The 22,494-nt window shown below is 33.2% G+C and overlaps 3 protein-coding genes, 5 non-coding genes and 1 pseudogene across 10 annotated transcripts; 4 read left to right on the top strand and 5 right to left on the bottom strand.

Moving 5' to 3' along the window:
- Positions 1–4,161: 4,161 nt before the first annotated feature.
- LOC123919145 lies at positions 4,162–4,311 on the bottom strand. The gene has a single exon (XR_006813063.1). It is a non-coding gene; the product is annotated as a U4 spliceosomal RNA (small nuclear RNA).
- Positions 4,312–6,315: 2,004 nt separating this feature from the next.
- On the bottom strand, positions 6,316–6,476 carry LOC123919153. Its single transcript, XR_006813069.1, has one exon. It is a non-coding gene; the product is annotated as a U1 spliceosomal RNA (small nuclear RNA).
- Positions 6,477–7,016: 540 nt separating this feature from the next.
- Positions 7,017–7,915, bottom strand: LOC123918436. Its single transcript, XM_045970492.1, has one exon. The coding sequence runs from the start codon at positions 7,890–7,892 to the stop codon at positions 7,017–7,019; it is 876 nt and encodes a 291-aa protein (XP_045826448.1). The 5' UTR covers positions 7,893–7,915.
- A 1,109-nt stretch (positions 7,916–9,024) lies between these two features.
- Positions 9,025–9,175, bottom strand: LOC123919149. Its single transcript, XR_006813067.1, has one exon. It is a non-coding gene; the product is annotated as a U4 spliceosomal RNA (small nuclear RNA).
- An 811-nt stretch (positions 9,176–9,986) lies between these two features.
- LOC123919141 lies at positions 9,987–10,147 on the bottom strand. The gene has a single exon (XR_006813060.1). It is a non-coding gene; the product is annotated as a U1 spliceosomal RNA (small nuclear RNA).
- Positions 10,148–12,320: 2,173 nt separating this feature from the next.
- Positions 12,321–12,955, top strand: LOC123918435 (annotated as a pseudogene).
- Positions 12,956–13,542: 587 nt separating this feature from the next.
- Positions 13,543–13,703, top strand: LOC123919107. The gene has a single exon (XR_006813036.1). It is a non-coding gene; the product is annotated as a U1 spliceosomal RNA (small nuclear RNA).
- A 1,325-nt stretch (positions 13,704–15,028) lies between these two features.
- LOC123913574 (two-component response regulator ARR14-like) lies at positions 15,029–16,749 on the top strand. The gene is made up of 5 exons (XM_045964358.1): positions 15,029–15,131; positions 15,266–15,418; positions 15,522–15,908; positions 16,026–16,102; positions 16,306–16,749. The coding sequence occupies exons 1-5, from the start codon at positions 15,029–15,031 to the stop codon at positions 16,747–16,749; spliced, it is 1,164 nt and encodes a 387-aa protein (XP_045820314.1).
- A 2,080-nt stretch (positions 16,750–18,829) lies between these two features.
- On the top strand, positions 18,830–21,271 carry LOC123918434 (two-component response regulator ORR26-like). 3 transcript variants are annotated; one of them, XM_045970491.1, is made up of 6 exons: positions 18,832–19,008; positions 19,491–19,564; positions 19,668–19,820; positions 19,932–20,240; positions 20,331–20,407; positions 20,760–21,271. In XM_045970491.1, the coding sequence occupies exons 3-6, from the start codon at positions 19,754–19,756 to the stop codon at positions 21,198–21,200; spliced, it is 894 nt and encodes a 297-aa protein (XP_045826447.1). In that variant the 5' UTR covers positions 18,832–19,008; positions 19,491–19,564; positions 19,668–19,753; the 3' UTR covers positions 21,201–21,271. The 3 variants fall into 3 exon arrangements, with proteins under 3 accessions (XP_045826445.1, XP_045826447.1, XP_045826446.1); XM_045970489.1 differs by having other exon boundaries at positions 18,830–19,564; XM_045970490.1 differs by lacking the exon at positions 19,491–19,564 and having other exon boundaries at positions 18,833–19,008.
- Positions 21,272–22,494: the final 1,223 nt, after the last annotated feature.

The following is a 22,494-nucleotide window of genomic DNA, read 5'->3' as shown; positions in this document are numbered from 1 at the left end:
AAAGAATTAATATTTTCAGAAATATTCACCCCCTATATATAGTATTCCTCATCCCATAATGTCAAATTTATAAGAGTTCGGTGTTCTTGCTAATGTTATTTTTGGTGATATCAAGTTGGCAAGACACCAAACTCTGATCTTAGATATTTTTGTGTTTATAAAAGAATAATGTATTGTATCTTTTATGATGCCTTAAGAGTATATCCAATAAGAGTATTTAAGAGAGTTTCATAGACTAATGTACGGTATATTATTTTTTTTTATCATTAGAGTTTTATGACGTGGCACATTGAGTTTCGCCGCCTTCTGTTTTGTCAATCGGTGTGAGTGCATCATTTTTTCTGTCTTTTCTCTTCCTCTTCACTATTTTTGCTTCTTTTTGTTAATCTATTTCTTCAACTTCTAATATCTGGTTCTGTTTCTTCCATTTTTTTAGAATAAATTTTAATTTCATGTTTTAACTAAGGGCCGGTTTGTTTCAGCTTTAAAAAGTTTTTTTACACGAAATTATGTAACACGGTAAGAATCTATTTTAAAAAAAATCTATGTTGTGAATTCGTCTTAAAATCACACCAATGAATAACTTGATGTGTGGAGCAATAGAACGGCAACCAATAATTAAGCGGAATAAGCAATAATAATAATAACCGATAAAAGATAAAGGAGAAGAAAGAACACGATAATTTGTTTACCCAGTTCGGTCCAATAATGACCTAGTCTGGGGGAGAGAGCAGCCCCTCCGTTCCACTATATCAAAGAGTAACGCTACAAAGAAATTCCCAATTGAGTTACAAGAATTAATCCTAATTCTACCCAAAACCCGAATCTCTTCCCGTGGCCAAGAGACTCAATTTGATAAGTGTTTCCCAAGGTGTAATCAATCCCCTTTGCCCAACCCTAGAGTTATACCAAGAGACAACCCCTCTTGTTTCTCTCTAAAACCCTAGCCTTGTGTCGGCGACAAATCCTAATTGATTCCCTACATCTCTACTCTCTTGATTTTTCTATGAATAAAGTGATCCCTATTTATAGAAAAATATATGCCAAAAAATTAGTAACAAATCTATTTTAAAATAAAACAAATCCAAGTCAAAGTGGCCTCCAAGGAAATATATTTTTTTTCACAAAAATATATTTTTCCACAAAAAATATATTCTTTCACAAAATATATTTTTTCCAACTTTTTGTTACCGAGATTTCAAGGCATATCCAACAATTCTCCACCTTGCCTTTAAATCGATGGTGATCCGATCAACCACCGTGCTGCTCTCTCCATCTTGAACCTCTATTCAAGATCACCGGATCGTACCTCCCTCTTCATCCTCGGAATGCCTTCCGCTCTCATGAAGATCTTGCATCCCACTACCATAGGATTTTAGGTAGCCCCACAAGATTCACCGCACCCTCTTCAGACTCCGAAGTGGTCAACTTCGTACCTCCCTGAAGAAACGCTTGCTCCCAACTATCATCGGAATTTTAGATAGCTCAACAAGCTCCACCATCCCTCTTCAGCCCCCGGATTGTGCCTTTTCCGTCCTCCTGAAGAAACGCTTGCCTCCGACTATCCATGGATTTTTTGCGATAGCCCTACAAGCCTTCACCACTCTTCGACCCCGGAATGCCTTCCGTACTCTCGAAGTTTTGCTTGGCTCCAAACCAACCTTGGAATTTTAGGCGGTTCCACAAGCTGCAACATCAAACTCTCCTCGTATCAAACTACCTCTAGCAGTCTCACAAGTTACCAAGTCTGATCACCTGTTGCTTTCAATTGCCTCCCTGAAGATCCTCTCAAGGTCTTGCACTTCTTCAGCCACAATTGAAACATAACCCACAAGGTCTCCATGGTCATCCCCTTTGGTTCAACAATACCACTCTCCTCCCTATCTCCGATTAGATAGCCAAGAGCTAATGTTGACTGTCTACCACTATTGGAAGACTCCACCTCAAACTGAGTTTCCACCAAAGTATACCCACCATGATTTCCACCTTGTAACACGCAAGACCTCTTAAACTCCTCTGAAACATACTTCAAGTTATTGTTAGTCTCCAACAATTCCAGTTCAGTTCAACACCTAGTAAACCTTGTTCACTAGTCCAACTAAACTCATGTCACTAACAGGTCCACCCGAAGTCCCACAACTCAACCACATTATGAGAATCACCACTAGTTATAGATGCATGACCAACTATCTTTGCATCTAAGTTCAGAAACATACCTCACATCGTGTAAAGAAACTCACAATTGTCAAACTTCGTAAGACAAACTGAACCCATACCTTGAACCTTCAAGCTTTCCCGTTTTCAAGATGAACGGCTCCACCTTCAACTAGCTCTAGAGTCTCAAAGTAATCATTCTTTGACCACATGTGATAAGAGCATCAAAAGTCCATGACCCAAATACTCCACCGGTTCCCAACTTCCACTAGCACCTCCACATCCTCATAATAAAGTTGTTGTTTCAGAAGTAACCCGAGTATTATTACCACCGCCTCTCCAGGCCGACCGTCTTCTTCACCATCTCCATTAACTCGTTATCTTCAAGGCACCGGGTAACAACACTCCATGTTTTACCCATCATCCCGAACATTAAAATTGCTTCCATCTTCACTTTCCACAATTCCAAATTGCTTTCGGAAAGTCCCTCGATATCCGACTTATAACCCATGGTGCTCACTTCAAATTGTTCCGATTGCCCCACGGTGGGCGCCAATTGTTGTGAATTCGTCATAAAAATCACACCAATAAAAGAACTTGATGTGTGGAGCAATAGAACGGCAACCAATAATTAAGTGGAATAAGCAATAATAATAATAACCGATAAACAAGATAAAGGAGAAGAAAGAACACGATAATTTGTTTACCCAGTTCGGTCCAATAATGACCTAGTCTGGGGGAGAGAGCAGCCCCTCCGTTCCACTATATCAAAGAGTAACGCTACAAAGAAATTCCCAATTGAGTTACAAGAATTAATCCTAATTCTACCCAAAACCCGAATCTCTTCCCGTGGCCAAGAGACTCAATTTGATAAGTGTTTCCCAAGGTGTAATCAATCCCCTTTGCCCAACCCTAGAGTTATACCAAGAGACAACCCCTCTTGTTTCTCTCTAAAACCCTAGCCTTGTGTCGGCGACAAATCCTAATTGATTCCCTACATCTCTACTCTCTTGATTTTTCTATGAATAAAGTGATCCCTATTTATAGAAAAATATATGCCAAAAAATTAGTAACAAATCTATTTTAAAATAAAACAAATCCAAGTCAAAGTGGCCTCCAAGGAAATATATTTTTTTTCACAAAAATATATTTTTCCACAAAAAATATATTCTTTCACAAAATATATTTTTTCCAACTTTTTGTTACCGAGATTTCAAGGCATATCCAACAATCTATAACAAACAGACCCTAAGTGTGTGGTTCTGTTTCTATTTCATGTTTCTTCAATTTAATTTTTGGTTCTGTTTCTTCTAATTTCTTCAACTATGTGAGTTTATGATTTTTATTATGTTTCATCTTTTCATGTTATTTATGCCCTGTGTGTTTATGCTCAGTTCATCATAATATATTTCTTCTAATTTCTATTTATCATAATTTATTTCTAATTTCTATTTACATGCTTTGTTCATTCCACCGGTTTAGTCACGCCGATCCGGTGGTTTAACCACTGACCTAGTATCCCCACTGGTTCGATGACCAGTTCGATTTTTAAAACACTGCTTCTAAACAATGTAAAACCATATCATCATCAACACTTTCTCTCAAGTAACAATTATTCAGAATCAGAGAAAATTCATAGTGACTTGCTGAGATATTCAACTGCATGGAAGAATTCTTCAATTCTCAACAAACCAAACAATCTCTTCCACATACCAAGATGAAAAAATCAGATTCATTGTGTGCTCAGTTACATGAAGATCGTCAGAGACATTGAATATTAATATTGATAGTTTGGAAGGTGGATGTGGATTAGATTGTATATTTAGATGTTTGGTAAAATAGTGATTCTGAATATGTTAAGCACATTAGGCTAATAACATAAGCTGAAAAATAGAGAAAAAATTAATGTTATTCGAAGATGTGAGAATGATCTTTGTTCTATAAAGCATTATGTTTTTGAGTTATATTATATCTTCCCATAAATAAAATATTAAACTAAAATTGTAGGACTTACCCCAAAGGGAGTCCTTCCAAAAATTCTCGAAGGCTTGAGGAGACCCCAAGCCTAAGAGGGGGTTTGGAAATAGTTTTCAACCAGCAATAGACGCGCCTCGGTTAGTACCTCATTAGCTGCGTCATTGCCCCAAGCGCAAAGATGATTTTTGCTATGCACCTTTGCTTGTTTTTATATATACTTGAGACTCATCTTGTTTCTCATATGGGCGATGTGGGTCTAAGAAACTCAATTTTGGTACTAAATCACCTCTCATATCACTCCTTTCCTTGATTCAATTGTGGACTAAATAAATCACCTCCCAAATCCCTCTTGCAGTATTATTCATTCATGCATAATAATCTATTTGCAAAATTAAAATTACCTTTACGATACGCATTACTACTAATTAATTAGCTAGTTATAGGAGCCTCAAATACTAATAAGAAACTCAAATTAAAATTACCGTTACGATAAGCATTGCAACTAATTAGCTAGGGACTTGATGCAAATCAAATTGGGTGCTCAAATTGTGGAATGGAGGAAAATGTGTCGCACTTGTTCTTTGAATGTCCAGTAAATAGTCTGGTGTGGCATAAGATCCTGCTGTGACTGAATTTATCATCTGCATCACATAATCATGCCACAATGCATTTTTTCCAGTTTTCAGGTCTGATTGGTTGTTGCAGGGTCCAGATTGTAAAATTTAGTATTTGAATGTCCAGTAATGTGTGTATATGAATGCTTTGGAAAGAACGTAATGAGAAGATTTTTAAGAACCGACGGAAAATTTGGTAGAAGAAACTAAAATTTTGTTGTTGAAATGATTAATAGGCAAGGTGAGTCGGTGACCGGTTTCAACTACCATCTTAGCCAATGGATTCATAGGGACCTGTCTATTAGCATATGGAGATGGATCCTCACTCAAATTGTACTAATGTATTTTATCCATATTGTTAGTTTGATCTTTGGAATTGAATGTGGCTTTGTAACTATTCATTTTGCAGAAACCAATGAATCAATGTATGAGATCGTTTGCTCCATCATCTCCACATAGATGACAAAATTGAAGGTTTTCCCCTTAGGGAGACCATATAGTAGTACAAATGTGAAGCTTTGGATCTAACTGTTACTTAGCACACATTGGATTAAGGAAATTGAGGTCCTACAAGATAAGGGGCAGGACAGTGAGTACTAGCTGAGAGATAAGATTACTGCATAGTGTGTTTGTTAATGTTATAATAGTAAAACTGCTTCATGAGTATTTTCCATAACAAATAAGACTGCACATATCAAACAATGGATAAGCATAAGCAAATTGCTTACATTTGGTTCAAAGTTTCTATAACTCTATAAGCCTATTGCTGTATTGCATAATGATTGTTATAGTACATTGTAATATTAAGTCTCTCTCCAACCCCTCTTGCAGTATTATGCAATATAGAAATAGAAATTGAACTACAATCCTGTATGATAATCCACTTGCAAAAATTAAATTATCATTTTGGTGTGTGATTTACAACTAATTACAAATAGAATACCTACAAGCTATAGCCTTTATAGATTGAAGAAGTAACTTGCAATGAATATTTTCCTTAATAAATCATCCTGCATGCACTTATCTATCAGGGCTTTATAAAGGAGTAATTGCAACAAAGATTTTCTTTTTACAAAGGAACTTTTATGGCTTAATTGCACATTTGGTCCCTTATCTTTATTTTAGGTTTCAAGTTGGTAGGTCCCTTATTTTTTAAAAGTTTCAAATTGGTCCATTATCTTTTCTTCCGTTTAATAAGTTAGTCCCTCCCGTCAAATTTTTGACTGATGCCGTTAGATGTGGACACGTGGCAAACGGAATACGAAATTTCACTTATAGTAACGTGCAATTAAGCCAAGCCAACTTTTATTAATACTATAGAGTAGCACAAGACATTTGCACTACATCAATGATAAAAAAATATTCAGTTATAGTATACTTGATCACCAATATCCTACAACAGCATACTTTGAAGTTTGAACAATTCCAAAATCCACCTTTAAAGTCCCCAATTTCCAAAGTAATATATGCTCATAACGCATCGCAAAATGATATAAAACATTGTAGAAAACTCCACTTGAACACAGAAAGACAATTGTTTACATTCAAAAAAAATTAGAAACTAGATTTGAAAGGGGCCGCGCGAACGCAGGCCCCCACAGCAACAAATTATGATGTAGGCTCCACCACTTGGGTAGACCTTAGGCTAGCGCCCCTCCTAAGTGCAATGGAGGTCACTTGGCTAGGCCATGGGCCTTCTTGATCACCCATTGACCCCATCCAGGTAAGTATGTTTCAATGTATCATACACTTCTATTTTATACTTCATGCTCTATTCTATTGACTCTTATATTGGCGATGTGGGACTCAAACAACATGGAAGTGTTTCATTCAAAATGAAAAAAACAAAAAAGAGCAACACAATCTTTTTTAAAGCAAATATGAGATGTGTAGTAGCCATGCAGTCTTGTTGAATATATTTTCAGATATTGATCGTTTCTTGTTGCTGAAATTCAATTGTTGGCTACATAATCTTGATTTTCTGACAAATATTTGTTTTAGGTTTCAACAATCTTTATCTTACTTTTCTGCTACTAAGTGCTTAAGTTTTAGCTACACCTTTTATAGATGATTCTGTTTGTTTTCCAAAAAGATTTAGCAATTTTAGTTTTTAGGCAAATAACACAATCAGACATTAATGAAAATTTGTAACTTCAAATTGAAAGTAAAAGAGCCGAAATATAGGACAAAAATTTGTTGTTTCTATTTGATTGTATATTCACTATTTATACACAAATTGACTGTACAAAAAATTTCAATCCTCAACAGATCCTAAGATAGAGTCACTATGTTCAAAAGACAGACTCTAGTTTTAACTAAACGCCTAAATACACTCTCTAAACCATTTTCTATCATATCAATAGCATTTTCCAAAGCCTCAAAATTTTCATGTGTAGCCTGCATCTTGGAAACATCAGAACCTTCACTTAAAAGGGTTCTCAAAGATACTTCTACACACTGCAAATCGTTGAAATTCTCCAACTTCTCTTCACATGATATTGTTCTCTTATGCATTAACTTTGCCACTTTCATCCATTTGGTTTCCATTGACTTTGATGAATATCCAACCAAGAAAGACAAAATGGATTGAAAGATAGTCATGTTCATTACTATGACCTCTCTAAGAACTCTTATCACAGAAACAACTTCTTGATCTTGATTCAAAAGCGAGGAAGCTCCAAATTTACTTTCCATGTGTTTTAAAGATGTGATCAACTTTGTGACATTCTTTTTCATTTTCTTTGTGAAAAATTTATATTCGGCTACACTTGTTTCAATGCTTGAATCTCCCTTTCTCCTTCTAAGAGAAGAGTGAAGTGATTGAACATTTTCTTTAACTTGTAACATGGTGTCCCTTGTGATGCCACAAACATCCAAAATTTTCACCGAACCATCCATTAACACTTCTACGAATTTCTCACCTTGATTGTGAGAAATAGCCTTTTGTGTTGATGTCATATTGAGAAGATCTTCCATTGAAATATATAAATCTTCAAGATAGGAAAGGCCAATGGTTATTGAATGAGATGTGGATGTTGATGTGGCTTCCCATGTCTTGATTTTGCATAGCTCTTGTTCTATTCTTGTTGAGTTAGGATGAGATTGAGAAGGAAAACTATTTGAGCGAAGATGGTACTTTGCTGCCATCTTAATTGATCTTTAATTTGTTGTTTGTGTCTTTTTTCAAAGATAATTGTGAAGGTCAATGTTTGTGATGTTACCAAGTCCATGGCTCTCTCTTTATATAAGAGCTATTCATGATATTGGTTGATAATTATTAGTTTCGTATAATAATAAGGAAATAAAATACGTAGCACTTGTTAAATCATGTGGTGCCTACTGCATTTCCCATTGAATATGGTAAACTTGTTACATATTTGTCCAACATTATGAATTTGTTAATGATATTTGCATTGGATCATATTCTGCAATATGATATTGAAATAAGTTTGAGGTGCATGATGATTATAGCTGCCATGTTTTCCTAGTGTTGGCAATCAGAAAACCTCACTATAGTCATCAAATTTTTTGTCACCTATCCTATGTATGTTGCCACAGCTACACTCATCATTTCAATTATAAAATTGATTCTCAGATTACATATTGCACTCATGCATACACAACCAACTATCATAATTTTGTTCTAGGATTTGGATCTCATCTTTTATAAAATCCATTGTTTAAACCATTTGACAGTAATGAGGTTTTCTGTTTACCGACACTCATAGGACGTGATAGTTATATACCTCAATAGTCATTCCAATTTTTAAGGAAAACACATGCTCATATAGATTAAGAGAGGTTAGCTGCATGTATTACATTTGTTTGTAAATTGCATCTTCTAAGATACAAATAGAGGAGTGGCAGCAAAGCGATGAGGGAGTAATAATGAAGAAGATGAAGATTCATGATTATTCCTAGAAAGATGAAAGGGATTTTTGGTCCCTTGCCAGCATGGACATCACACATAAGCATCTGACCTGACCAAAATAAAGGACACATCAACACAGTTGACAAAACATTAATTTTTTGGACTAAATCGACAAACGGAAATGACAATGACAGAGTTTTTTCTTAATAATTTAAATTAATTAAAGGGATATGTTTGGCAATGACAGAGTTTTTTTTTTATCTATAAAGGCAAGGCTCAAATCACACCTAAAATTAATTAGCAAAACTTGAGAAAATTGTAAAGGTTAAAAATTCAACACAAGAATTAAAAGTTAAGGATATTTACTTATCAAAATAAATAAATATGAATATTGAACTAAAATTGTAGGACTTTACCCATAAGGGAGTCCTTCCAAAAATTCTCGAAGGCTAAGGCAGAACCAAAGCCTAAGAGGGGGTTTGGAAATAGTTTTCAACCAGCAATAGACGCGCCTCGGTTAGTACCTCATTAGCTGCGTCATTGCCCCAAGTGTGAGCAAGTTATAAGAAATATAGACTTCAGCATCATCTCATTTCTCATACGGGCGATGTGGGACTAGGAAGTTTTGGTGCTCACTGCTCAATCACATCTCATCCCTGTTTGCCTTGAACAAGTGTGAGCAAGTTATAAGAAATATAGAAATCATCATATGACAATGATGTTTTACAAAGCCACATCTACAATTACCATATTTATTTATACAGTGTTCCCTTACATACCTGTTAAAGAAGCGTATGCGTCAATTATGGAGGGATCAGCGAAAGTAGAATTTAGGAATTCTTCTGTTGCATGGAATGGATACATTCCGCTGAAAATGACAGTCTTAGTGTGGAGATTATTGCAAAACAAGATTCCGACAAGAAATAAGGCGTTTTAAATGAATTTCAAATTGGGTGCTCAAATTGTGGAATGGAAGAAAATGTGTCACACTTGTTCTTTGAATGTCCAGTAAACGGTCTGTTATGGTATAAGATCCTGCCATGACTGAATTTATCATCGGCATTACATAATTCTGCCACGGTCAGTTTTCAGGTCTGATTGGTGTTATATGGTTTGCATGTATTTCGGTGTTTTGGAAAGGCCATAATGAGAACATTTTTAAGAACAAGGTTGGATTGGCGGAAGATTGGGTACAAGAAATTGAATTTCTGTGATGCCGGTTTCAACCATCCAAACCTGAAATATGAAATTCAAGGTTGGATTAGCATTTTCCATCATATTATCATATGAGAATAATATTTAAAAGCAACTTCAACTTCAATTACCATAGTTATCACATGTGTTAAACAAAAAATTTGAAACTAAAATTGGAAGGGGCCGCGCGAACGCAGGCCCCCACTGCAACAAATTATGATGTAGGATCCACCACTTGGGTAGACCTTAGGGTAGCGCCCCTCCAAAGTGCAATGGAGGTCACTTGCCTAGGCCATGGGCCCTCATGATCACCCATTGACCCCATCCAGGTAAGTAAGTATTAATGTATCATACACTTTTCTTTTATAACACAAGTTGCATTCTATTGACTCTAATATTATCGATGTGGGACTCAAACAACATGGGATTTAATTGTGTCTTATTGCTAGAATTGAATTGTTGGTTACATCATCTTGATTTTCTGATGGTGGAGACAAGTATTTGTTTTAGGTTGCAATAATCTTTATCTTATTTTTGTATTTACAATGTATTATTCTGTTACTAAGTACTTAAGTTTTAGTTACACCTTTTATTGATGTGTGAAATTATGAATGATTTCAAAATAAATTTCATTTCCTCGTGGCGCACCATATTGGTCTAAAAGCATATCGTAATTCATCCTCAATAGCTCAAAAAATGTTGTGGTTGTAAATTTAAGGACACACGTATATATGACAATAACAGTATAGGCCAAGTAATCAATTTTTGCAATAATCAATTTTTGCCTTCATCCCAAGCAACCATAAAGCCAGGACCCTAATCAAAGTATAGGCCAAGTATTAAGCTCATCAGGAATTGAAAATTAACAACAGTAATGTTCCCATCCCTACAAGTAATCCTAATCCAGTCATCACAAGGACCATTCGTCCATTCCCCTTCCTGTGAATCAAGATCAAGAATTTGTTGCTGTGATAAGAGTTATTAGAGAGGTCATAGCAATGAACATGTCTATCTTTCAATCCATTTTATCTTTCTTGGTCGGATCTGCATCAAAGTCAAAGGCAGCCAAATGGTTCAAAGTAGTAAAGTTGGAGAATTTCAATGAATTGCAGTGTGTAGAATCATCTTTGAGAACCCTTTTAAGAGAAGGTTCTAATGTTTCTAAGATGCAGGAGGCACAAGAAAAAATCGAGGCTTTGGAAAATGCAATCGATATGATAGAAAACAGTTTAGAGAGTGTATTTAGGCGTTTGGTTAAAACTAGAGTCTCTCTTTTGAACATCATGACTCAATCTTAGATAATTGAAGATTGAAATTTTTTGCACATACAAGTTGTACATAAATACTATGTATATACAGTTCAATAGTAATACAATTGAATAGAAACAACAAATATTTGTTCTATATTTTTGGATTTTTACTTATTAATTTGAAGTTACAATATTTCTCTATATATGGTCTTAAAGTATGAATTATTTTATTATTTGCCTAAAAACAACAAAAACTTAATATATTATCACTATGCCACTGGTAGTACTATCTCCTCCTATGGATACACTATCTGCACTATGCCACTGATAATTCACAGAACCATAACTTAATATATTATAAAAAATATTGGCATACTTTAAAAGCTGAAAAAGTCTAAAGCTCTAGTCTCACTTGCCTTGGACTAGGTCCGGTCCTGATAGCGGTTGTAGGAGATTTTGTACTGCAGTGTCCAATATGCCACTTTCCGACGCATAAGAACACTATCCATGACACATTTTCTTCTTTCATTTGCTCCATCTTGAAAACTGTTTGTGGAATTGAAACAACATAGTCATAAGTTCGCTTAACAGATCAAACGTGTTCTTTTATCTCAAAATTACAACATTGATATGAAAGGTGTATAAGATTTGATCTCAGAGTTAACTTTAATCATAATTGAAAATTCAAACATATAAAGACCTGTTCTATAGAGGAAAAATGAGGAAATCAAGGACATATTTCTACACAAAATTAGTACTCGTTGATAAGACCAAGTTGATTTTACCCAAAAGCCAAAACTACCTACAATTTTATCCACATTCCACAACTGCAATATGGTTGTTTACATATACGATTTCGATCCTAATTGTAGGCGGAAAATGTGCAAGATAGTATATAAATTGATGATCGAACATTGTCGGCAACTTGAATGGTGTCATGGAACTGGAAGCTGGTCTTTTTTGTTTTCCCTCTAAAAAATAAATCATAGTCCGTGTTGTCTGAGTCCCACATCGCTACTATTAGAGTCAATAGAATACAGCATGTGTTATAAAGAGAAGTGTATGATTAAACAGTTGAAAGTTTGGGTGAATTGAATTAAATGAAAAGTATGGGTTACACTTTCCAAAAATATTCGGTTTTGTGGTTTTCGACTTTTTTGGATCGGTTTGCGGTTTTTATTTGGATTGGAGCACCCCTACGGCGCTCATCACCTTTCCAATCTTGAATAGTTGTATATTTCATTGGAAGATCTTCTCAATATGACATCTACACAAAATGTCATTTCTCATCATCAAGGTGACAAGTTTGTGGAAGAGTTGTTGGATGGTTCAGTTAAAATTTTGGATATTTGTGGCATCACAAGAGACACCATGTTACAGATTAAAGAAAATGTTCAATCACTTCACTCTTCTCTTAGAAGGAGAAAGGGAGATTCAAACATCGAAACATGTGTACTCGAATATAACTTGTTCTTCAAGAAAATGAAAAAGAATGTCACAAAGTTGATCAAATCTTTAAAACAAATGGAAAGTAAATTTGGAGCTTCCTCACTTTTGAATGAAGATCAAGAAGTTGCTGCTGTGAATAAGAGTTCTTAGAGAGGTCATAGTAATGAACATTTCTATCTTTCAATCCATTTTGTCTTTCTTGGGTGGATCTGCATCAATATCATGTGAAGAGAAGTTGGAGAATTTCAATGAGTTGCAGTGTGTGTGTGGAAGCATCTTTGAGAACCCTTTTACATGAAGGTTCTAATGTCGCCAAGATGCAGGCTACACATGAAAAATTTGAGGCTATGGAGAATGCAATTGAAATGATAGAAAATGATTTAGAGAGTGTATTTAGACGTTTGGTTAAAACTAGAATCTGTCTTTTAAACATCATGACTCAATAGTGTGTTGAGTCGTAATTTTATGTCCAAATCTTATACAGAATCCAAATTTTAAGGATTTGTTGAGGATTGGATAATTTTTTCTCATCAACTTTTGTATATATACATAGTATACAATATACATTTCAATAGTTCTTCTATCAAATACAATGAAAAGTTTATACTCTATATTTTGGTACCATTAAATTGTTTTACTTTGATATATTCTGTTTGAAACCATAAAAATGCAAAATCAAGAGACTCAACAGCTAGTTTCCGCAATGTCAGGTTTCGAATCACCACGTGATGCTGATAGATTAAGCACACAGTCCGGATTGGCCCATACTGACACATTTTGGTTGTATGCTACTGTTGTGTGCATGTTTCTGGTTTTCTATTTTGCGAAATCTGTTTTGTTCGCGTTTTCTGCATTGTGTATTTTTGCTGGCCGGTTTTGATTTCATTTGTGCAGGGTAAATTCTTGAGGATTTCCTAATTGTCTTGTTTGAACTAATTAACAATCACATGTTATCTAAGTCCCACATTGGAAGTTTAATAGTCATTAGTTTGAAGCATGTGTTATAAAATAGAAGTGTGTGATACATTGCAACATACTTACCTGGATGGGGTCAATGGGTGATCAAGAAGGCCCATGGCCTAGGCAAGTGACCTCCATTGCACTTAGGAGGGGCGCTAGCCTAAGGTCTACCCAAGTGGTGGAGCCTACATCATAATTTGTTGCTGTGGGGGCCTGCGTTCGCGCGGCCCCTCCCAAATATAGTTTATAATGTTTTAGAATGTAAAGTATTGTCTCTGTGTTCACATGGTTATTTGTAGTCTGGTTTTTGATTTGGCATCTGCAGAGTTTTGCAGGCTTCAAGTGGAGTTTTGTAGTGCATATATATAACTTATTGTATTAGTATATTACATGATTAATTCATTAATATATACTTATGCGTAACATTGTTATTTTTATGTGACGTGTAGTGATGGGTGTTGATGGCACAATAAGTGTTGTGATGAAAGTTATTACAAATGGTGCTTGTGATCATTGGATCAAGCCATTGAGTGAAAATCAAATTAAGAACATGTGGCAGTATGTTGTAAGAAATTTTTTGAATGAAAGTAAAAAACTAGAAATTAATGAAAAATTGGAGGTTGATGGTATGAAAAAAAGAGAAAGAGATGATTCAAAATTGACAGGATATCTCAATAATAATGTCACAAAAGAGAGTGTTGAAAATAATAAAGATAATCATAAATCATCGACAAAGAAGTCACGTTTTATATGGTCACCTTAGACATATCATGATTATACAAACAATTAAATCACACACTTACCTCCACTTGCACTACGGAACCACCAACATTTGATTATTTTTGAAAAACACTAAAAATTGAACCAAACTGATCGTTAGAGATTTCACCGGTTCAAACTTTTTTTGACTAAATATCGATTCAAACCGAATTGATTACACTCCTAATTTTATAGCACTTCCCCCTTAAAGAACTATAATAGTTCATTTTTGCGCTACATTGCTGACTTGCATTGTAAAAAAAAAAAAACGAACTTTCGATACAATGCAATTGAGTATGTAAGTTTCGGGTGGTGCTTGCGACGATGCTCAGGTCAAAATTAGGAATTTGATCGGAGTTTGAACCCTGACTCTTCCACTTATGTGTATGAGTTTATAATGACGTTGTCATTTTGTCTATCTACCTACAAAAATTGGAGATAATCTTTTTTTCTTCTTCATATTTGTTAGAAAAAAAAACTACAATAATTATTCTTATAACATTTGATTATTTTTTTCACAAATATCTCAAATTAAATTTAGACAAAATCTCTCTTATATTATACCATAACAAATTATTCGTTAAAAAAAATAAAAACTTCAATAATTATTACAAGATTACAAACATTAAATTACTAGATTGCAAACATTAATATATCATTAGGGTTCGAACAGCTGGCCCAATTTTCGGAATGTATATATATGTGATGTGATATCACTCTATCTTTCCACACTTACTTGAACCACAAACAAAATCCATAACATTGTTAGCGGCTACTGCTAGTTGTTTTTACTTTTTGCAATGGCACAACAATTTTCAACCCATATTAGGGTTCTCGTGGTTGATCATGATATCAATCTTCTCAATGCTATTGAGAAAGTATGCTATAAATTCAATTACACAGGTTTGTAAACTATATACTATATTATTATCATATTTTGTTCCTTTCTAAATTAGGAAATTATATTGACCTATATATAAAATTAAGTCTCAAAGTTTTTGTTATAATTCTCACTTTTGTGTTTTTTTCTTTTTCAGTCAAGACATGCTCCAAAGTTTCGGATGCTTTATATCTTTTGATGGAAAAAAATAATAGTTTTGACATGGTACTAATTGAAGCCAAAATGCCTGATATGAATTCATATGAATTTTTGCGACATGTTACACAACAAATCAACATTCCTGTTCTTAGTAAGTACATATATTATAATTAACCGTACATTTTTTTTTTATAATTATATCACTTGATTAATTAATAACTAATGTGACATTGTTATTTTTATGTAACGTGAAGTGATGTGTGTTGATGGCTCAAGAAGTGTTGTGATGAAGGCTATTAACGATGGAGCTTGTGATTATTGGATCAAACCTTTGACCGAGGATCTAATTATGAACATGTGGCAACATGTTGCAAGGAAAATTTGGAAAGAAAATAAAAACCTAGAATTAATGAGTGAAAAATTGGAGGTTGAAGTCGGTATGAAAAAAGGGGAGAGATATGATTTAAAATTGTCGTTAAATGATCCAAAGATAGAAGGAGTGATCAACACTAATGTGAAAGAAGAGAATTTTGAACAGAATAATGACAAACCTGAATCATCAGTAAAGAAGACACGTGTTACATGGTCATTAGAGTTGCATAAAAAATTTGTTAGTATTGTAAAGGAACTGAACGTTGATAGTATGATTCTTTACCCATTCTTGTTTTTTGAAACCAAAATATTGTTATTATTATCTAAGCCGCTAATTGTGAGAATTGTTTCATTAATTTCCTTTTCTTTGTAATTTTTTTTTCCAGAGGCAGGACCCAAAAAAATTCTTGCAAGAATGAATGAGCCTGGATTGACAAGAGAGCATGTAGCTAGTCACTTACAGGTATGAATTTTTTTTTTTTTTTTTTTTTGGTAAAGTACAGGTATGAATTTTCTTAATCATTCAAATTAAATGCCATAATAATCATGTAGACCGTTGCATGAAACATAGATAACAATCTTGTTTTCATTAATTAAAACTGAAATAATAAATTGTACACTATTTAATGCACTTGCATTTAATTTGTAATTTATACTGATTTGCAGAAATATAGACTATATTTGAAGAGAGGAGAGACTAAGAAACAGAACAAAACTGCCGAAGCTACTACTGAATCCAAGATTTCAAATGGATCTTCAGAATTTGATTTTCAAGCTTACGATGCTTCTACTGATCATCATGTTGTTCCCAACAATTTCATACCAACAAATTTTCCTCACCAGCCCAATAATTTTCCTCCTGAACCTATAGTTAATGCAGTTCCAGTTAATGTTTATCAAGCTGATTCTGAGGAAGAAACAAGTTCATCAACATCTATTAACCAGCATCAGAATTGCAATGGATTTGGGACTAATTCTATTATTAATCCAACATTTATAAATACTCTTAATGCACGATTTCCAAACGCGCAAGTTCGAAACATTTTCTTAGCCTGGCATCATCCCTCACCAAATTCCAATGACTCAACAACCTCTTCCAATGATCTTTGAAAACTCGATATCTTCATGCGTTCTTTTGTCTTTTTTGCTGCCGCTGATGTTGGTGCAAGAGCCATAATCTATCTATGCTTCAACAAAGTATCATTCTTTCTCTTGATTTTATTTTTTAATTTGTTTCTTAAGGTATCATGATGAGGTTGTAATCCAAATTTATTATATTATGCTTTATACTAGTTCTTTTTTCGTGTAACTTTTAGTATTGGATCCTTATTTTCAGTGGTTGTTACATAATTTTAATTTTGTTAGATAATTTTTGTCAAGAAGACTACGGAATGATGCTTTATAGATACATGTATAGATTTAAAAACTTCATAGAAACCTATATAGATGGCAGCCAGAGACATACTATAATTAAATGAAAAAATTAATTATTTTAAAAACTTCACAAGAAAGTAATATATTTTTAAAAAAAATTTGTATTCATTTTTACATCTGACTTCTAATTTTTAAATATTTCTTTGTGCTTTTATTTTGTCCTCTTATTTTGTGTTCAGTTCTTATATTATAATAACTTTGTTTTGGTTTTGGCTAAATTGTATTTTAGTCCTTCTAATTTTTCTAATTTTCACAAACATGTAATTTTGATCCTCTAACTTTTATAATAGTACTTTTAACCCTAACTTTAGTCTCTTTTGCAAAATAACAACCTCATTAATTTGATCAAATCAACACACATGACAAATTAATGACTCACATACCACTCGTGTGTTAACTTGGTCAAAATCAGTGGATACAATCTTTTTACAAAAAAAAAAAGAGGCTAAAATTGGAAAACCAAAGTACTAGTATTAATGAAAGTTAGACAACTAAAACTACAATTTAATCTTTGATTTTTTTTTTTGGTGAATAATCTTTGATTTTTTTATTTTACCTTTTTTAGGCCACGAGATTAAATGAACATGAATGAACCAAATATTTGGGTAGAATATTGGGCGAGTTTGGTCGGATTCAGGTCCAAAATTGCTCACCCGAGAAAATTCGAGAGTGTAAAATTTTGGCCCATCATCGACCATTTCAAGTTTCGGTTTTATCGGATGTCAGTTTATAAGAGTTACGGGTTGATCGGTTCGGTTTATTCGGATTAACACATCGATTAAAAAAAAAAGATACACATCGAGAGATTAGAGCAACGATATGTCAAAGACATAATTTAACTTCGAAATAATAGTCTATCTTGAGTCTTGAGTCTAAATAACTTGTAATTTTTTTTTAAAAGAAACGATACTCCAATACTTACGAAAAAACTCGTAATTTTACAACCTCGGCCGGGTTCAGTTAACGACATATTTAAATTTTCAAAATCGAACCCAACCACATTTAACCATTTTTACCAGTACTATTTGCAGCCCATAGATAGACCCGACAATTCGTATATATAAACTCGGTTGATACACCCAACTTAATCTCGGTTAGAATGGTTTGGTCGGTTACAATAATTTTTCTCACCCCTACCAAAATATTGCATGCATGAACTAAAATAAAATTAAAAAAAATTAAAAATATATAAAACTGATAAATATTAAAAATATACAACTGTGATCATTTTGAAACAACAACTTTTGTTATTTTAAAAAGAAATCTCTGCAAGTTAAATCTTAAATTAATGAATATTTTTTTATATATAATATATAGCAAATAAACCCTTATCGTAAAAAAAGAAGTTTATGGTTTTGTTAAGAGAAAAAGAAAGGATATGTATATCGACAGTGTAAAATAAATTTCAACTAATAATAACCAAAGAAATTTATGATTTTGTTAAGAGAAAAAAAAGATATGTACCAACTGTGTAAAATTAATTCGGTCGGTACATAGCAAAGTAACCAAAGGCAAAAATGTCAGTTAGAAGTATAAAAGAAAGAATTTAATTTATATGCACCGTCGGTGTAAAGATATTTTGCACATGCGTCCAATAATATACAGACACATCATGTATGGTCATTAAAAACACATGATGTGTCACATTCATTAAATGATGTGACAACACGTCATTGGATGTATGTGTAAAAAAAAATTACACCGACGGTGCACAGCAATTAAACTCTAAAAGAAATACGGGTTATAAAGTCACAATTCCTAAAAACAAGTTTGTTACAATTAATCCCCTTAATGAAATCTCCCACATACGATCTAGGAGGGTTCCTATTCCCATCTTTCACCAAAGCAGCAGAGTCTCGCGCCAGAATCAGCGACGAGCTCCCCATCGGAATGACGGCAAATAGCTCCCAAACCCCATCTGCCTTCACACGCCAGGTTAGCATCATCGCAGTTTATTTTGATTATCCAACGTGTTCTGCTGATCACGATTGTTGTTCGACGTTTCTTGATTACGCATGTTCTGCTTAGAATTAACTTAGGTTATAGCCTACTCTAACCACTCTATAATTAAAATCCCCATGTCTGTGATATCAAAATCTTTTTTTTTTTTTCCTTCTAACCAAATCAAATCTTTTGTTAAAATAAAACTACAAGATTTAATTTTTTATTTTTTTACCATATCATTATTAATTTCTTTACAAATATCTTTTACAAAATCTTTCTTTTCTACCCTAAGAAAACAAGATTACCGTTAAAACAAATCTAAAATAATTATTACAAACAGTACAGCTGGCATAATACAGAATCTATATATACTTGAGACCCAAACAATCACACTTCACTAGAGCGGCTACTCTGTTTCTTATTCTTTTTGCAATTGCAATGGCACTTCCTCAACAATTTTCAACTCATATTAGGGTTCTTGTGATTGATCATGATATCAATCTTCTCAATGCTATTGAGAAAGTATGCTATAAATTCAATTACAAAGGTTTGTAAACTATTACATGTTATCTTGTTTCTTTCTAAATTAGTTATCAATCTTCTCAAACTTTTTGTGTTTTTTTTAAATGTTTTTATTTTTCCTTTTTCAGTTAAGTCATGCTCCAAGGTTTCTGATGCTTTCAATATTTTGTTGGGAAAAAAAGATATTTTTGATTTGGTGCTAATTGAAGCTAAAATGAATGATATGGATTCATATGGATTTTTGCAACATGTTACCCAACAAATCAACATCCCTGTTATTAGTAAGTACATATTTATCATTAATTGTATTTTTTTTAAAATTTTTTTTATATAATTGTATCACTTGATTAATTAATAATTAATGTGACATTGTTATTTTTATGTGATTGCAGTGATGTGTGATGATGGCTCAAGAAGTGCTGTGATGAAGGCTATTGATGATGGAGCTTGTGACTATTGGATCAAACCTTTAACTGAGAGTCTAATTATGAACATGTGGCAACATGTTGCAAGGAAACTTTGGAAGGAAAATAAAAACATAGAATTAATGAGTGAAGGAGTGATCAACACTAGTGTGAAACAAGAGAGTGTTGAAAAGAATAATGACAAACCTGAATCATCAACAAATAAGACACGTGTTAAATGGTCACCTGAGATGAATATAAAGTTTATTAGAACTGTGGTGGAACTCAACATTGATAGTATGATTCTTTTCCAATTCTTTTTTTTTCTTTGATATTTACTACCCTTATTTGATAGTTATTAATTTCTTTCTTTGTTAATTTTTTCAGAGGCAACACCCAAAAAGATTCTTGAAAGGATGAATGTGCCTGGATTGACAAGAGAGCATGTAGCTAGTAAATTACAGGTATTTATATTTTTTTTTCTTTCACTTTCATGTTACATAGTTCCCATTGTAGTAACCCTTTAAATTTATGGACTTGTATTATACGTCTTCAACTCTTATTCTGATATATATATATATATATATATACCAGGTCCATCCAAAAAGGAGACAAATTCAACTATGAAATTGTCTTAGTCATTCAAATTAAATGCCATAATAATCATGTAGATTGCTGCATGAAACATAGATAATTAACAATCTTGTTTCCATTAATTATAAAACCAAAACAAAAATTGTCCACTATTTAATATAGTTGCATTTAATTTGTGCCTTTAATCCGTAATTTATATTGTTGCATATGTTTGATTTGCAGAAATACAGACTTGAATTGAAGAGTGGAGGGACAAAGAAACAAAAAAAACAGAACAGAATTGCAGAAGCTACTACAGAATCAAAGATTTCAAATGAATCTTCCGAGTTTGATTTTCAAGCTTATGATGCTTCTACTCTTCATGTTGTTCCCAATAATTTCATGCCAACAAATTTTCCTCAGCAGCCCAACAATTTTTCTCACCAGCCTAACAATGTTCCAATTAAGTTTTATCAAACTGACTCTGAGGAAGAAACAAGTTCGCCAGCTTCTATAAACCAGCAGCAGGATTGCAATGGATTTGGGACTAACTCTATTATTAATCCAGCATTTATAAGTACTCTTAATGCACAATTTCCAAACGCACAAGTTCGAAATGTTTACTTAGCCCAACATTATCCCTCACCAAATTCCAATGATTCAACCTCTACATATGATCTTTGAAAACTCGATATCTTAGTAGGTTTTAATGTATCATACACTTCTCTTTTATAACACATGTTGCATTCTATTGACTCTGTATTTTTTATGCAACTCTGATGGTGGAGACAAGTATTTGTTTTAGGTTGCAATAATCTTTATCTTATTTTTGTATTTACAATGTATTATTCTGTTACTAAGTACTTAAGTTTTAGTTACACCTTTTATTGATGATTCTGTTTGTTTACCAAAAAGCTTTTGTAATTGTAGTTTTAAGCAAAGAATAAAATCATTCATAATTTCACACATCAATGAAACTTTGTAACTTCAAATTGAAAGTAAAAGAGGCGAAATATAGGACAAAAATTGAATTGTATATACACTATTTTTCAATCCTCAACAGATCCTAAGATAGAGTCACTGTGTTCAAAAGACAGACTCTAGTTTTAACTAAACGCCTAAATACACTCTCTAAACCATTTTCTATCATATCAATAGCATTTTCCAAAGCCTCAAAATTTTCATGTGTAGCCTGCATCTTGGCAAACATCAGAACCTTCACTTAAAAGGGTTCTCAATGATGCTTCCACACACTGCAATTCATTGAAATTCTCCAACTTCTCTTCACATACTACCTTCATATGCATCAACTTTGCCACTTTCAACCATTTGGTTGCCTTTGACTTTGATGCAGATCCGACCAAGAAAGATAAAATGGATTGAAAGATAGACATGTTCATTACTATGACCTCTCTAATAATCTTTTTATGGTATTGAGATTCATTTAAAGGGTTGGTGTCTCAACCAATGCTCTTTAATATACAAGAGTTTTGGATCAAATTCTTCACTATGTTTAATGAATCAAAATATGTGTCAACCGTGTTCAGGATTACCTATATGAAAATCTCAGTCAGCATAGCAAAAGTTTTTTTTTTTTGGACACATAGCAAAAGTTATTAGATCAAGGTCAAACCAATGTCTCATTATATATGTCGTTCAATCAAGACTAACGATCCAAATTGTCAACTGCATAAATTTCATTTCCTCGTGGCACACCATATTGGTCTAAAAGCATATCGTAACTCATCATCGATAGCTCAAAAAATGTTGTGGTTGTAAATTTAAGGACACACACACACACACACACACACACATATATATATATATATATATATATATATATATATATATATATATATATATATATATATATATATATATATATATATATATATATATATATATATATATATATATATATATATATGACAATAACAGTGCTTTGTTGGAAATTTCAATAATCAATTTGTGCCTTCAT

This window comes from Trifolium pratense, linkage group LG3 (assembly GCF_020283565.1).
Source record: "Trifolium pratense cultivar HEN17-A07 linkage group LG3, ARS_RC_1.1, whole genome shotgun sequence".
Lineage (NCBI taxonomy): Eukaryota > Viridiplantae > Streptophyta > Magnoliopsida > Fabales > Fabaceae > Trifolium > Trifolium pratense.
This window is presented reverse-complemented; position numbering and strand designations above follow the sequence as displayed.